Here is a 16866-nt window from a genome sequence, read left to right as displayed (position 1 = left end):
CTGAGTCATTTTGGGCTTGTCTTAAAATTGTAAAACCCCATTAGTGCTTCTGCATTAACAATGAAAGCGAAACCTGAAACTGGAGCTATATTGAGTGACAAGGTGTTTACAAAATACAGCCATTGGAAGCTGCTTTTTATTCCACAGACTCTGAAACCAAGGTGGTTTTTATGTATGTATTTGATTTCTTTTTTTTGCTGTTCCTCTTTCAATTCTGTGTTTCTCCCTCTCAGCTATGAAGGAGCTGGTAGTTTCCGCTGGAGACAGCGTGGAAGTGACTCTGCCAAAGAATGAAGTGCAGCTGAATGCGTTTGTGCTTCCTGAACCACCACCTCGTAAGGCTTCCCTGGGAATTCTGCTAAGGGCTTGTGATGGTGAAATGGCAAATAGACATTATATATGGCATTAAATAAGGATAATCTTGAAAATGTCTTTTGTCAGAGAACACTTTCCTGTAGAAATTTTTCATCCTGTGCTGTTAACTCATGCTGCCCCTCACAAAACAAGACACAAAAAATATTGAAAGTGCTACAAATTCATTAGATTTGGGAGATGGCACATCCTCCAAGTGGTATGTGAGGCAGCAGTGGATCTTCAGCATCTAGTCATGATATTTGCTGATAGGTGACGAGCTGATCTCTCATTTGGTGGATAGAACTCTGGTTTGGGGGGTTGACATGCTGAGGAACACATTTCTATACAGTTGTTTAATCCTGCAGATTGTTCACAGGTATTTGTAAAGTTCTTTTCTGTAGCTCTGCCCACAATGGCAGTGGGAGGCTGCAGAGGAAAGCCCAGCATGTTATGTGTTGTGCAGCAGCAGGGACAGATGAGATGCATTCCTCTTCAAAACCTGGCATTATATTATGTCTGCAGGATTTGAGGACACAATTTTTCTCTCTTATTATCCTGGAACTGCGATTGTTCCAAAGCTCTTTAATGCCTTAGAGGCTGAAAAATGGGTTTTGGCTTCAGAGTAAATGTGTTTAGAAGCAGATTGTCTCTTTTCCTGGGTATATTCCCAAAAAACTGCAGCCCAAATTCCAAGCTGTCTCATTTATCCATATTGCAGCAGAATGTGCCTTGTAAATGTTTAATGCCTTTGCTTTTCTGTGGCATGGCAGAAAGGCAGTCTTTTAAAAACTAAGTCTGGACCTTTTTTAAAATATTTTTTCAGGAACCACTTATTCCTATGAGTGGGAATTGATTACTCATCCAAAAGACTACAGTGGAGAAATGGAAGGGAAGCACTCCCAGACCCTTAAGTTATCTAAGGTAAAGCTTTTGCTGCTTTGTATCCTGTTGTGTTAAATGCCAAGTGGGGAAGATGGGGACCTTGGCAGCCAGGAAAGACTTGTATGTGATTTCAGGATGAACAGGAAATTGCATGATGGGCAGGCAGCCAACATTTGACTACAAACCCTCTTCTAAGTCTTTTATAAAGAGGAGATTGATCTGGCATGAGGGAAAGAAGAAGAAACTGATTTCAGGATCTAAAAGCTGCCTACAAGCAGGATGTCAAGCCATACAAACGGCACAATTTAATGTTAACGAAGTATTGTGAATATTTCTGCTACTGAAACAATGTGGTGGTGTGTTTAGGTGTGAAGCCTTGCACTACCCACTGAAAAAGGGACTTGCTGATTCCATTAACAAGAGCTGTGGAGTGCCTCGTAGCACATCCCTGCCTGCTGCTTTTAGACAAACTCTAACAGTGAAAGGATTGCTGGTATCTGCAAATGGGGCTTCTTAACAAGGGAATGGCTTTTTAAATACTGTGTGAATATACAGTTCTGTATTTATGAGACATTCCTTTGAGCATCTTGGATTCTGCTGCACTTGGAAAAAAAATCTGCAGGCTTTAGTCATGATATCATGCAGAGAAAAGCCCTCTGAGAGGAGCGTGTCTATCTCTGTCAGGGTTTCAGCCTCTGGATACCGTGGTTGTTGTCCAAACCTAGTCCTTCTCCCTCTCATCTTGGTTCAACAGAGGATGATGAAGGGGTGACTGTCTGACTCATGCCACCTAGAAGGAAGAGAAGAAATACTTTCCTTTGTAAAGACACACAGGAAGAGATTTTCTTCTCTTCCATGCAGCCTTTCTCATCTCAAATGTGATCTGCTAGGACAGATTCCTGTGGCCAGACAACCTGAACTAATCTCTGTTATCTCTTTTCTGTTTGCCTATTGTTGCTAGAAAATAAAGCTTGGCTGCAAGTCCTGTGGCACCTGGAGTAGAAATAAATAAATAGAAATAAATATTACTGCATAGCCATTGTAAACTAAAAGATATGTAATACCATTTTGGCATGGAAACCATCCTTTGCTGCATATGCAAAGGTTGAAGCATAATTGCCTGTGTTTTATGCTGCTCCTGTGCCAAAGTGTGGTAGCTGGACCTTCTAATAGCTCCTGAGAAGGTGCTGCCATCCCAAAGGTAAATAACCTTTTGTGTTTCCTTCCAGCTGACTGTCGGTCTGTACGAATTCAAAGTCGTTGTTGATGGGGAAAACGCACATGGAGAGGGTTATGTGAATGTTACTGTGAATCCAAGTGAGTTGGTGGAATTGCATCTTTGTTTAACTCTAATCTGTCTCCAATATCTGCATCGTGGTGTTTTGCTTATTTGTCTGGACCCCGGTAATAACATCATGAAAATTTCTGCTGTGAACTCAGTATCTCTGTATGTGTGTTCAGTCATTTCCTGAGATGTGAAACTGTTGCTCATACACATGGTTATTTCTGCTATACTGCATACAGGCTAACTGCTCAATAGAAGAGCTGGAATACTGACACAGAGTGCTTTGCACATGCCTCACCCTGGAAGGCCACTGCTTCAATAAAAACTAGCTGTAACCGGGTAAAAAGCTTATAGCAGCAGGAGCAAAAAATGAAGGGGAGCCAGAGCTTTGAAGCTCCTTTGGAGGTTCTTTTTTTCCTTGTCCAGTAAAAAAAATGTAATTCCCAACCGCAGGCAGGTTAAGTCAAATCTCATTCCTTACTGTAAGACATGGTTTGCAGATGAGCTGGTATAGATACAGCTTGTGCTCTCTCACCAGGTCTCACTTTTTAGATGGTCTGTGTAAAGAGACAACCACAGATTCTGCATCTGCTTTTATGCAAAACCACCCCTTTATTTTGCACACTTCAGCAAGACTTTTTCTACAACCTCTGTGGGCAAAGAAGTGCTCTTACACTCCCTAAATTAGCAAGAGTGCCTGGCTGGCCTTCTGGATGCTGTTGCTGATCATTTCCTTATAAGCAGTGAATCTGCAGCTGGCAGCATGCATCAAAATCATTTTTCAGAGCAGCAGCCAAATTTTGGCAAGAAGCTCTAGGTGCTGCTCTGTTAGAAGAGTCTGTGCTTGAATACTTGACCCACTGTGGGAGAACTGATGCAGTGCAACCATCTCCAGAGCACTAGTGTGGTGGCAGTTCGCCTCCTTCCTTTTTTAAATCCCTTTTGTCAGCGCTGTTTCCCTGCACTGGTGTGTAACTTGCTGACAGCGCGTGTCGCTGTCGTTGATGGTGCAGTTCTCTGCAGTCAGTTTGATTGGTGACTGTCTTGGAGCTGCATGGCACAGCAGTTCCACACTTTGGACTCCTCTCCTGGCCTCACTGACTGCAGGGACTGAGGGGGTAGGTAGGGCTGGGGAGAGGGAGGAGGATGTGCGATGCGTATTCTGCTCGCTGCTCCTGGCGCACAAAGGCAGAGCAGTTTTGCAGAGTTCCTTGGCCAGGGCTTTGTATCTTGATTTTCTTCTCCATGTAACTGTAACTGCTTGGTTGTTGTTGCAGAGCCTCGGGTGAATCAGCCTCCTGTTGCCATCGTTTCCCCACAGTTCCAGGAGATTTCACTGCCAACCATTTCAACTGTTATTGATGGCAGCCGTGAGTACCTGCTGTTTTAAATGCGGTAGTCTAGCAAACCTGGTTTCTGTGTGTTTGGTTTTGGGCTGAGACCCCCAGTCTCCTGAAAAATTAAAAGCTCTAGAAGCTGCTTAGAATTAAAAAAAAAAATTAGAGAGAGTCAAAATTACTGGCCTCTTGTGTTAAGCTTCAAATGTATTTATTAGGTAACACACCACCTCTACTGATCCTGGCCTGCACTAGAGCTTTTCAGGAGTTTCTTTAAATATGTTCAGGTTGTCTTACCCCCAATTAGTGTTATTTTGTTAGTGTTTTGGGATTTTTTGTCTTTCCCCAGTAACATACAAACCTGGGATTAAGGGTGTTTGAGTATACCTGTGAAATGGGGTGGTGGAGAGCACACAGTTTGGGTATCTGAGCTTGAGAGACCTCTGGGCTTGGGTCAACAATGCCTTTGCCCACTAACCCAGCACTGAAGTGGGGGACTGAACATCTGGGGTTTGTAAAGCAGCATTTTCCAACTCCTTGTATGTGCATTTTCATCCATAACTGAAACAGAAAGCACTGATGATGACAGAATCGTCAGCTATCACTGGGAGGAACTGAAGGGTCCTTTGCGGGAGGAAAAGGTTTCGAGTGATACTCCCATACTGACTCTGACCAACCTGGTACCTGGGAATTACACGTTCAGGTAGGTTATACCTGGAAGAGTTGATCAGTTCTCATCCCAAAAAATATACAAGATTCCTGAAGTGTTAGTCTGGTTTAAAAAAACCCCAAACAACAGGGGGAGAACTCTGTTTTGTGATGTACTCTCTCTCTCCTCTCTTACACTTTCAGGTAATTTCTTAGCTTTTCACTTCAAAAGAGAGAAGCTATCCATCTGCTTTTCATCCTTAAGTGGCAGCACTGGTTTAAGATGATGGCAGAAGGGAATGGGTGGTCTGCCAGCACTACAAAATGTCTCTTGAAATGTCAAATCTAAACTGTTTGGGTAAAGGCTTAGGAAGAAATGCAGTCTTTAAATCCAGTTTTTAAATGCAGTGTGTTTGTCCCAGATAAGTGAATGAGGCCTAATGGTTTTCTGCACCTACCTGAGCAATAGATAGTAGCTGATTTTACTTTAAAGTTTGTTCTACATTTTTCCTTTGGTCTGCATTTTACTGTGATGTCCATGCACTGCACCAGCAGGTCTATTTAAAATAAAATAAACCTGAGTACCTATAACTGAACACTGGTTTCCTCTTAAGCAGTTGGTATATGGACTAATCAGATGGATGTTCAGATCTAGATTTAGCAAAGAGCAGCTCTGCTTTGCAGTACCAGCCTCCCTGAGGAGGCACACAGCTGTGTATGTGAGAGCTGATGATCTTTCACTAGCATGTTTTTATCTTGGAACTAGTTGGTAGATTTCAAGTGAGAGATGGACCTGGCTGTTGAGTTTCTTGCATTGCTTTGAGGCTTATAAAATTGGGCATCTGGGGGAAGTTTCTATTTGGAAAAAGCACAGTAGCATCAAACCATAGGTTTGTTTCACTCCTGAAAAAAAATTACTGTCCTGTCCTTAAAAGTGTCTTAAGTTTCTAACTCTTCTTTGGCATTTCAGTTAACTCCAGCCAGTGTTTTGTATTCAGCTCTGATAATCATGACTCTTCACTGCTTTCACTTCTTTCCCCACCCCCCCCCACCCTCTTCAGTCTAACAGTGGTGGACTCAGATGGTGCCAGCAACTCCACGACTGCAAACCTGACCGTGAACAAAGCAGTGGATTATCCTCCAGTGGCAAATGCGGGTCCAAACCAAGTGATCACCCTGCCTCAGAACTCCATCACCCTCTATGGCAATCAGAGCACTGATGATCACAGCATTGTCAGCTACGAGTGGCTGCTCAGCCCTAACAGCAAAGGGAAGGTGATGGAGATGCAGGTCAGTGCAGGTCTCTGGTACTCATCCTGGATTACTCACTAGCTGGCTTATTTTCTATAATCAAATGATTTTTAATTGACTGTTAGAAAATGTCTCTTATAATCCTACAGAGCAAGCATGTGATGATTAAATATATACTTAAAACTAAATCCACATGAAGCTGGTATGGGCTTAGTGGCCGAGCTGGTGCAGCACAGGTTTTCACTGGCATCTTGTTTCCTTTCTTGAGCAGTGTAGTTTTAAATTCTGCTGAAGAATGGAGGATTGAGAGAAAGCCCTTAGAATCTGCTAATAGTTGTTTTAGAAGCAGAATCTTCTAGTCTATCATCATCTGTGTAAGGATTCTTTTTAATACATGGATATATTTTCTCAAAGGGGGTGAGGACACCAGTCTTACAGCTCTCTGCAATGCAAGAAGGTGATTACACTTACCAGCTAATAGTGACCGATTCTGCAGGGCACCAGTCCACTGCAGAGGTCACTGTGATAGTCCAGCCAGGTAAGCTGCCTTTACCTGCTTTGGTCACTTCCATTCTAAGGGTTAGAGGAGAGCATCAATCTGTCAGTGTACTCTAGATCCTGTGGTAGCTTTGTGCAGCTTTCAGAAAAGCTGCTCTAATTTAGGACCTTTCTGGGCTGATACATTGCTGATAAAGGCAATATTTCTAGAAACTTTCATTTCTAGACTGTTCTCTTATTTTATACAGTGCAGTGTAATTGATGTTATCCCACTGTAACAGCAGGATTGTATTTCCAAGCAGCTGCCTGCCCACAGTCCTAGGTCCTGGGACAGGAGCAGGAATAGTGGAGTAGTACTTAGAGAACGAGAGCAAAAATCAGAACTCCTAGATTTCATTCTCATTTTATTGCAGATGTGCGAATGCAACAGGGATCTGAACTCTTTAACTGGTTTTAACCTCACTTTCTCTAAATGCAGGGTTGAGATAGGAGACAAGAAATGTGCTAGGGATCATGGAGAAAATTCTGAATGCTGGAATTTTAAGCTCCACCTTTTATGGCATGTGTACGAAAAATACTATATCCCTTTTCAGAGAACAACAAGCCTCCAAAGGCAGATGCTGGTCCAGATAAAGAATTAACTCTTCCTGTGGACAGCACCACTCTAGATGGCAGCAAGAGCTCAGATGACCAGAAGATTGTCTCCTTTCTTTGGGAAAAAACACGGTGTGTATCATCTTCCAGACTCTTATGCCAATAGCTGGGTCTGTCATTTAAAACAAGACACACCCCCACGTTCCTCCCTTGTGTTAAATGCTGGTCACGTTGAGCCTGACAAGTGACTAGAATGAGACAAGGATTTATTTTGAATTGGAGAGAAGGGGAGTTTTGTTTGAGCATTAGAAATAGCTTTGCCTTCGTCTCTAGGCCTGATTCCCATTCTCATTCTCGTTATCGTGCTTCCCTTCAGACTCTTTAAATTCCCTGAAGTGCTTTAGGGAATTCAGGAAAAAGCTTATGAGCATCTTGCAGTAGCATTTTCTGTTGCTGGTGCAAAGTCTGTGCAAAGGTCTTATAAATGAAGGAACTATTGCTCTCTACATTTTCTTAAAAAAAACCCCAAAACAACTATTGTGCAGTTCACAAGCCAATTTTACTGAAAGTTCCACTTTTTGTAAACCCTGCTTAAATATTGATATCAGTGCTCCCCTGGTTTAAAAATAACTAAAGCACTAAACCACCAGAAATCATACTTTTTGTTCTGAATGCTGCACTTACTCTTTTGATTATCTTGCTGTAGCTGGAGAAAATAATATTGCTTTTTGTCACAGACTCTGTATTTCCAGGCAACTGCCTGTTTGCATCCCCATAAACTCTGCCTGAGCTTGAGCCTCCTGTTTGGTGTGAGTCTAGCTCCTGTGATCTGTGCAAAGTTTAAACTGATTCTCTTGTGCTTTGATTAGGGGCCCAGATGGTGTCAAGCTGGAGAATGCCAACAGCAGCATTGCCACTGTGACAGGCCTTCAAGTTGGGACCTACAAGTTTACTCTGACAGTTAAAGATGAGAGGAACTTGCAGAGCCAAAGCTCGGTCAACGTCATTGTCAAAGAAGGTGTGTCCAGCCATGGGCAGAGCTGTCTGAGACACAGGTTGTCTGAGCAGTTCAACAAAACCTGTGTTCAGAGACACAGTAAGGGAAAGGAATGGGTGAAAAATAATGTGGAGAGCACTGAAGTGGCCTTCTCTAAGTCAGGGGTTGACACTTTTCTGGAGAAACAGTATCTTCAACTGAATCTTAGAACAAGTCCAGAGAAGGGCCACCAGGATGATCCGAGGGCTGGAGCACCTCTCCTATGAAGACAGGCTGAAAGAGTTGGGGCTGTTCAGCCTGAAAAAGAGAAGACTCTGGGGAGATCTTATAGCGGCCTCCCAGTACCTGAAGGGGGCCTACAGGAAAGCTGGGGAGGGACTTTTCATAAGGGCAACTAGTGACAAAACAAGGGGAAATGGGTTTAAACTGAAAGAGGGGAGGTTTAGATTGGATATTAGGAAGAAGTTCTTCACTGTGAGGGTGGTCAGACACTGGAACAGGTTGCCCAGGGAAGTTGTGGATGCCCCCTCCCTGGAGGTGTTCAAGGCCAGGCTGGATGCGGCTTTGAGCAACCTGGTCTAGTGGAAGGTGTCCCTGCTGCTGGCAGGGGGGTTGGAACTGGATGATCTTTAAGGTCCCTTCCCATCCAAACCATTCTATGATTCTATGAATCCCACAGTACCTAATCTCCTTTCTTTCCCCCCAGGGTTAGATAGGGGTTTCTGGGTTACAGTGGAGATCTAATGCAGTAGTTTTTGATCAAGCATTACCACATGTTTCTCCAACTGCTTTCTTTCTTGTTTGCTTAGAGATAAACAAGCCACCGGTTGCAAAGATTGCTGGTAATGTTGTCATCACTCTGCCCACAAACACAGCTGAGTTGGATGGATCGAAGTCCTCTGATGATAAGGGAATTGTCAGCTACTTGTGGACCCGGGACGAGGGGAGCCCTGCAGCTGGGGTGAGGTTTCTTTTTAAAATGGCAGTCTGCAGCATCACAAAAGTCAGTGGAAGGTAGTGTTGACAGCTCCCAAGGAGATGGTAAAGCTCGTTGTTGCGCCTGTTACCTTGTAGTGATATCCTTAACTGTGATGATATACCATGCTAGCTTGATCTTTTGTTTCCTGATACTTATTTTGCTCTGTCTTCCAGGAAGTCTTAAATAATTCAGACCATCATCCTGTCCTTCTCTTGTCCAATCTGGTAGAAGGGACCTACACATTCCACCTCAGAGTAACAGATGCCAAAGGAGAGAGCGATGTGGAAAGGACCACAGTGGAAGTCAAACCTGGTGAGTTTGGGTTTTGTGCTGTACCACATTTGCCTATAGTGCACTAGCAAGCCCTCTGTCTGAGTACAGCACACTGACATTCAAATGTGTCGTCTGGTCCAGCTCAGAACTGTTCAAAAGTCAAAAGTTTTGGGGGCTGTGACTGTATTTGCATGTGGTTCTTTGGGGCTGACTCTGACTGCTTGCTGTTACCTGTGGAAGTCAGACACTTGTATCCCTTCCTACAGTGTGATTCTGTAATTTCCTGTTCAAAGCAGAAACACTCTGGAAAGATACTAGAAACCCAACTTGTACCCAGATTGTTAAGTAGAAGTTCTGAAGATCTGTTTTATCTACATTCTCACTAGATCCTAGGAAAAATAACCTTGTGGAGATGATTCTGGATGTTAACGTCAGCCAGCTGACGGAGAGGCAGAAGGGCATGTTCATCCGACAAATCGGTGTTCTGCTGGGGGTCCTCGACTCAGACATTACAGTGCAGAAGATCCAGCCATACACTGAACAAAGGTAGGGTTCATCTGTGAGGGTACACAGAGGGGGATTGCTTCAGGGTTTAATAAAGCAAGGGCTGTTTTCTTTTGGGAAGCAGATTGGACAATTGGAATGTGTGGAGATGTTGCTTAAAATTGATATTCCTGCTTGCTTGGGTCAGCACAGGTGTGTTGCCAAGCAGGTCTTGGGTAGCTTTCCCCTCTGGACGTGGTGCATTGTCCTCAAACTTTGCTGCCACTAATGTCTTTGTCCTCCAAAACTGTAAAATAAAACCAAATCTTACTTGTTTTTGAAAATTGTGCAGACTGTCTGAAGGGTGTTCTACAGCTGTGATTTCTAACTGGAGAAATAACAGAGCTTGGTGCAGGAGTAGTTTGGTGAATCACCGACACCACACCAGAGGTGGTGGTGTAGCAATCCCCTGAGCAGCAGCCCTGCATACCAACTTTGTAGTTTTATATTAGTTTTGCTGCCTACACAACTGCTTCAGTTTAGTGTAAAACAAAATGTTGAAAACCAGTACAGTTTTTGTTTGAAGAGATAAGGAAAACTTGGTTCTGATTGCTGTTCAGCCTACAATAAACTACAGCTCACATCTTCTAAACAAGCAGAAGTTTGGTTACAGGCAGGGCTGTAGGCCAGGGTCATGTTGCCTGTGTGGATAATGTTGCTCAGCTCCCAGTACAGTAACCAGCAACTCATACAAGGGCTGGTTTGGCCCAGCTGGATCCTGGCCATGCTGGTTTGGCAGGAAGGTACCTGATCAAGTTCAACTTTCCACCTCTACACAAACGGCTGGTCTGGGAAATTCACTGTTCTGCAGGAAACTTTCAGTGGCTGGTGCTGTAGAGTTGTCACAGCAACAGCTGCATGTGTCCCTGTACTAATAGAGGTCCATCCTCACTGGAGGTGTGTTTGGGGATCCCTGAACGTGCATGTGAGTGGCATGGCAACAAGCTTATCAAGGGCAGAGTGGTAATCTGTTGAAATAAGTGCAATATTGCACTTAATTTTAACTAAAAATAGAGTAGTTTTAAGGTAGATAAAGCACTGAAAAAGATTTAAAGGGCAGACTTGAAGTCATGCAGCAAGCCAGCAATAAATCTGGAGTTATACTTCACACTCTCCTGAGTTCAGTAGTGTATTGATTCCTTTGTGTGTCCACATTGCCTGCTGCAGCAGTAAAATCAGAATTCATTGTCTGTGCAAAGTGAAAGAGCTCAGAACAGGAGAGCCAGCACTGTCTGCTGTTACACTGCCTCTCCAGGTACTGTTCACTGAGTAAGGCAAGTGAGGGATTCTTGTAATTAATGCTTCATCTGTTTATATATTAAGGAGACCAAAGAGTGGGAAGTGTTACAAAAGAGCAGAGATTATTTTCTGACAGATGGCTTTAAGATCCTATTTTTGCCTCAGCTATCAAAGGAACTTGTACTGTTTAAAAAAGATCTTTTTCCCCTGGCTGCTGTTCTTTACACATACTCTGAAGGCTTCACTAATATCCTGTTGACTCATAGGCTCATTGGTAATAACAAACCTGAAACATCTATGCATCCTTTTGTGAATCTGAATGATACCCAGGGCTCTGCGAGGTGAGCGAGCCTAGGGGAGCAAGTGCTTCTATCATAAAGTTAATGCAATAAAAAAATGCAGAATACAGTATCCTCGACACCTGTGAGGTTTTTTTTCTGACTATAACCCTTTATGCATTCAAACTAAGCTTTGAAAAAGACTCTAAAAACCTTCACTGTCTTCTCTGATGCTGCAGCTCTGTGCTGAGCAGTTAAATGAGCCTCCGGGTTCCATGTATTGTAAGGTCTGAGGATCCCACAGTGGGGGAGGGAGAAGATTGTGAAAATGGTGGGACCTTAAAGTTTGAGGATGTGCATGCTGAGCATGAACATGCAAAGGTGTGCTTGATTAGCAAACTCAAGGACAGTCCAGCCCTAGCTTTGAAAATATGGAGGGATCAGATGTCCCCAAGTGTTCTCTGCTGCATGACCAGGTCTGCCATTATTGCTGTCAAAATGGAGCCAGTAGTCTAGTCTTCAAATAAATTTGGGATTCTGAATAAGTCCCTCTCATGACAGACTGGAGAGAATGGCTCTCTACCTGATGTTTGGAGAAGCAGCAGATAATAATTTTTGTCTGACTTCCAGCACGAAGATGGTGTTTTTTGTACAGAACCAGCCTCCCCATCAGATATTCAAAGGACGAGATGTAGCCTGGACACTCAAAAACGAACTACGGAAACAACAGTCAGACTTCCTCATCTTCCGGGCGTTAGAGATTAACACAGTCAGTAAGTAAGAGTCACTGGGGTACAAACTAAAGTCTTTTCCCTTCTTCTCAGATTCCTGCCAGAATAAGGACCTTCCCTTGTGCTAAACACACCTGTGTGCACACACATACACTCACTCTAGTCACGTTCGTATGTTAGTAAATGGGAAACAGAAAATAAGCCTGTTAGACTTATATTTACATTAATCAGTTATTTACCAGTTGATTCTGTCTGTTCCCTATTCAACTTCATATAAATTATTACTTGCAGTGTTGCTGGGAAGATAAGGATTGACGATATCAAAAGCAGATTGATTCTTATGGAACTAAAATACAGTGTTAATGGATTACAGCCAATGAAACGAGTGTCATACTGGAAATGATAAAACTACAGATCTTGGGAGCTGTGAACATACTCATTTCCTCTGCAGCACGTACATATTAAACTAGAATGATGTCATTATTTTCATTACTTCCTGATCTTACAATCTTGTGGCCTTCAAAAGCCACTGTTAGTTCTGTTTGGTCCCTTTAAAGGATCTCTTTGTTTGTTGTCTGTCAGGCTGGGTTTGAATTTGAAAATCAAAACCTTATTTAATTGACTTAACAAGTATACAAATTCCATAACTTTTATATCAAAATTGTAACTTATTAAGCAAAATTTTCTTAGCATGTTATGTGTGTTAACGTTGTTAGTGAAGTGGGACTTTCTAGTTTGGCACGAGGCCCAAGGGCTTACGTTTGCATTTCTTCCTGCTCGTGGTTATAGCCAAGCTCTGGTGACTGGATTAAAGTCAGAGCCTGCCAGGATTGGCCTTATTGAGCTCTACTGTCCCATTTTTGCCTCAGGTGTGAGTCATGTAATTCACCTTGCTGGTTTTGGTCCCTAGCCTGTCAGCTGAACTGCTCTGAGCACGGGCGCTGCGACTCCTTCACCAAGCGCTGCGTCTGTGACCCGTTCTGGATGGAGAACTTGATCAGGGTGCAGATGGGGGACGGCGAAAGCAACTGTGGTACGTGCAGCCCCCCTGGGATTGTTCATCTTTGGAAAACAAACAGTGTTTGAAACCCAGAGTAGACAGAGTAACAGGTACCTGCTTTGTCCCAGTGTCTCTGACATGGTGCTCACACAAGGAGATGGTCCCTGCCCTGGTCTCACTACACGTGAGACCTCCTAGGCAGGTGGGAAGCGACTCCTTTTCAGACCCTCTCAGTGAACATTTGCTAAGGGTTGAGTCCATTCTTAGTGTATAAATCTCACCTCTTTTCTGTCATGCCCCTACAGAGACTTTCCTGCCACAGGAAAGCAAATGTTATAGCTCAGCACACACTGAAAAACGCCCTTGTGCAGCGAGTCCACACGCTGGATCTCAAGCCTCTGGCTGCCGTGGGTGTTAGTGGTGCTGTGGGTGAGGGATGGGATGGGAGCCTCTGATTCTGCAAAGGGTCAGGCCTTTCTTTTGCTTTCTCAAGAACAGGGATCTAAAGCACACACTGTCGACTGTATGAGGTGCCAAAAGGTCTTTATCTCTGGGGTGTTTTGCTTTCAGAGTGGAGTGTGCTGTATGTGATCATTGCATCGTTCGTCATCGTGGTTGCCTTTGGAATCTTATCCTGGATGGTGATCTGCTGTTGCAAGAGGTGAGACTGAGGCCATAACCCCCACTGTATCAGTGCTTCAGAGCCAAGTAGCTGCGTTAGGAGGTGAAAGATTCAAACCCATCGTCCCAGCAGGTCGTCTGCTTAACCCTGTGGTGCTAAATTTTGTCACTCAGTGTTTCAAGTGAAACAGTGAAGTCCTAGAACTCTGGGTTCAGTTAAGAAGCAAGATTTGGATTAGCTTATAAATGTGCAACTAAAGCTGTGGTTTTAGTGTTCTGCTTTGTGATATGAGCATAATCTGAAAGAAGCAAGTACTCTAGCTTTGAAGATCAGAGTTGTTTTTTTCTTCCAGCTTTTTTAGAAATAGCTTGCCTCTTAATTCCTTTTCTTCTCCTTTAGACGAAAAGCAAAATCCAAAAGAAAAAGCAAATACAAGATTTTGGATGCAACGGATCAAGAAAGCCTGGAGTTAAAACCAAATCCTAAAGCAGGTAAAACATGTGAGGGAAGAGTTCAGCCTTTCCAGAATGCTGGCTAAGAACACTCTTCCTCAGTGCACTTCAAATTACTGGGTGAAACAAATGTGATGTGAAGCACTGAGAGGAGTCTCAGAAGATACAAGAGCTTGTTTCAGATCTGTAGATGGAATATTTAGTCAAGTTGTCTAACTCTTTGGTTTAGAAATGGGGGCTGAAACTGGCCTGGTCCTGGTGTCTCCATTTCATATCCCAGAAGTAGTGGGTGGATGCACATGCGCTGTGCAGACTGACCTGGTCCAGGAAGCCTAAACTGGGTCTTGGCTGTAACTTCTCTAGCTCTAACGTTTTCCACTGGGTTTTGGTAGTTTGCTTCTTGCCAATATGCAATTCCTTGACCTCACTCATAAATTTATTCATTCTTGCCCTTGTGAGTGTCAGGCTCTGAAAGTTTCACATTTTAGCTCATTCTCTAATTTTTCCAGGAAGCAGATCTTAGGAGGTGGACCCATGAAGTCCTCAGTGCTCCGTGTGGCTACAGGCTCCTTGGCCTGTTCTAGAAAGGCAGTCGTTTGTCTTTGGTGTTCTCAGCCAGCATGTTCCTGGCTGCATTGCTGTCCTAGGGAGTGCTTGCTGGGTGCTTTGCAAAGATCAGTGAGTTATTTCAGGCTGGAGCATTTTTGCTGTGATGGTATCTGATACCTGTGTCACCTGCTGACTGACCAGGCAGCGAGGGAAATCTGGGGAAGCACGTGCAGAGCACAGCCCCACCGAATGCTGAGGAGCACTTCAGCTGCTGAAATGCCTGTTTCAAATATGTCCATCCTGGGTTTGTTTAGAGGAAGGGTTATTTTAACTATGTGTGGAAAATAGTCCCTGATCTTTGGTTGCTAGTGGAAAGTAACTGCTCATCCTCGTGTTACCCCATTTGATGGTGTTCCAGCAGAGTGAACAGTGCCTGACAGCAGCATTGGAGGGCATTGCAGGCACAGAGCTGAGCAGACAATTCCTCTGAGAACAGGCCCGTCCCAACTGCACAAACACAGATACCCTTGAAGAAAAGCTACCCAGAGAGGTGGTGGATTCACCATCCCTGGAGATTTTTAAAAAGAGATTGGACATGGCCTTTAGTGCCATGATATAGTAATTGGAGTTGGATCAGGGGTTGGACTTGATGATCTTGGAGGTCTTTTCCAACCCAATCTATTCTATGATTCTATGAAAAATGGGTGTGTTTTCCTCCCTCAGCACCCAACTCTGCGTTAATCTGACCATCTGTCACCTTGCAGAGAAGAGCCCCACTGTTAAACACAGGGCTCATTGTTCTGCAGTCTGGAGCAAATGTGCCTCAGCCATTTGCTCTCTGGTAACTAAACTCATATTGCTTCTTCCGAGGCTGGCTGCTGACTAAAGTCTTTTTCCCAGCTAGATATATCCAGGGAGCATTCTGCTAACAGAGGAAACGTTGCATTTCTCCATTAAGGAAAAGCTAAATTTAAATATTTCCTCTGCTGACAATATCAGTAAATGTCTCTCTTCTGTCCTTGTGCATTAATCTAAATTCAGCCTGCTAATTTATCTCTCTTCCCTTGCAGGCAAGAGAAGCAGAGATGAGAGTAGGGAGGGTAGTAAGAACGCAGCAATCTTCCCTCACACACCTGCACATTCCCTTTCCTACAGCCCTTGGCCCTCAGAGAGCTTTCTAGGCAATGCTCCCAGCAAGGGCAGGGAGACAAAGCTCCCACGTGTGCTCACAAACCCTTCTGGTAACATCATTTGCTTTCCTACCTGTTTCACAGAATCACAGAATATTGGGGATTGGAAGGGACCTCAAAAGATCATCCAGTCCAACCCCCCTGCCAGAGCAGGAACCTAAATGAGATCACACAGGAAGGCGTCCAGGCGGGTCTTGAATGTCTCCAGAGAAGGAGACTCCACACCCTCCCTGGGCAGCCTGTCCCAGTGCAGTGTTTGTTGTGCTTTGCACTCTCTTGAAGTGTCTCTGTGACCTCTGTCACTCCAGAGTATCTGAAATAGGCTCATTTTGGCTTCAGCATTTGAGGGAATAAGTGACAGATGCAGGAAGGTCTGATCAGGCTGTCCCTGGACATGATAGGAAAAGGAAACTTAAAGAAGGCGTGGAGCAAGTTGTGAGGTTGTTGACTTGTATTGAAAGTGTTTTTAACCTGGGAATCTCTCTCCTTCAAAGGCAGCAGACAGAAAGCCCAGGTCCTCAACACGAGCCTGATGCACTCAGAGTCTGAACTGGACAGTGATGAAGCCATCTTCACATGGCCTGACCGTGAGAAAGGGAAACTGCTCCGTAGCCAGAACGGCTCCTTGCGCAACGGACAAGTGATGCTCAAACCCAAGAACCAGAGGGAGGAGATCCTATAGCTCCCCTCAGGTGGCCTTTCACTGGAGCTCAGTGGGAAAGGCCACTCCCGTCCCTCTCCTACAAGGGCCATTGGAGGGCAGCTTGATCAGGACAATGCTGCTAACTCAGTTTCACAGAAAATAACTTTGGTTTTGTGGGTTTGTTTTCATTCAATTAAAACTGGTTGTACTTGAATTTGAACTTCGAAGGGAAATCAAAGGGAGGAGAAGGCGACTGTGAACCCCAGGTGAATCATCAGAAAAGGACAGAGCTGGCATCTGGAGAGCAACAGGACAGAACCACTTGGAGCAACTGTGAATGTGCAGGACCCTCCTGGCCCAACTCAGACTGCAGTGGAGGAAACACCCATGGACTTCCAGCTCACTTGCCTTGGGAGCTCCTCGGAGAAGGAAGGTCATGGCTGTGCTTTGAGCTGTGCTCTGAGCTCCCCTCAGGCTCCAGTAGCCTCCCACGGGCTGCTCTTGCTGTGGAACAGCTTTCT

General features: G+C 44.2%; 1 protein-coding gene across 1 annotated transcript in view; it reads left to right on the top strand.

The window, feature by feature from the left end:
- The window catches only part of KIAA0319L (KIAA0319 like), a 29100-nt gene extending 12516 nt beyond the window's left edge, over positions 1-16584 (top strand). The window contains exons 4-20 of the mRNA XM_010178211.1: positions 234-335; positions 1178-1275; positions 2466-2553; positions 3799-3891; positions 4429-4561; positions 5568-5796; positions 6172-6295; positions 6849-6981; positions 7719-7867; positions 8656-8807; positions 8999-9137; positions 9485-9644; positions 11789-11931; positions 12800-12922; positions 13460-13550; positions 13911-14002; positions 16197-16584. Of these exons, the coding sequence (XP_010176513.1) occupies positions 234-335; positions 1178-1275; positions 2466-2553; positions 3799-3891; positions 4429-4561; positions 5568-5796; positions 6172-6295; positions 6849-6981; positions 7719-7867; positions 8656-8807; positions 8999-9137; positions 9485-9644; positions 11789-11931; positions 12800-12922; positions 13460-13550; positions 13911-14002; positions 16197-16384 (2237 nt within the window). The 3' untranslated portion in view covers positions 16385-16584. The remainder of the gene's footprint in view (positions 1-233; positions 336-1177; positions 1276-2465; positions 2554-3798; positions 3892-4428; positions 4562-5567; positions 5797-6171; positions 6296-6848; positions 6982-7718; positions 7868-8655; positions 8808-8998; positions 9138-9484; positions 9645-11788; positions 11932-12799; positions 12923-13459; positions 13551-13910; positions 14003-16196) is intronic.
- Positions 16585-16866: the final 282 nt, after the last annotated feature.

Source organism: Antrostomus carolinensis, unplaced genomic scaffold (genome assembly GCF_000700745.2).
Source record: "Antrostomus carolinensis isolate BGI_N321 unplaced genomic scaffold, ASM70074v2 scaffold8051, whole genome shotgun sequence".
NCBI lineage: Eukaryota > Metazoa > Chordata > Aves > Caprimulgiformes > Caprimulgidae > Antrostomus > Antrostomus carolinensis.
The sequence above is the reverse complement of the archived record's forward strand: the minus strand, read 5'-3'. Positions and strand labels throughout refer to the sequence as shown.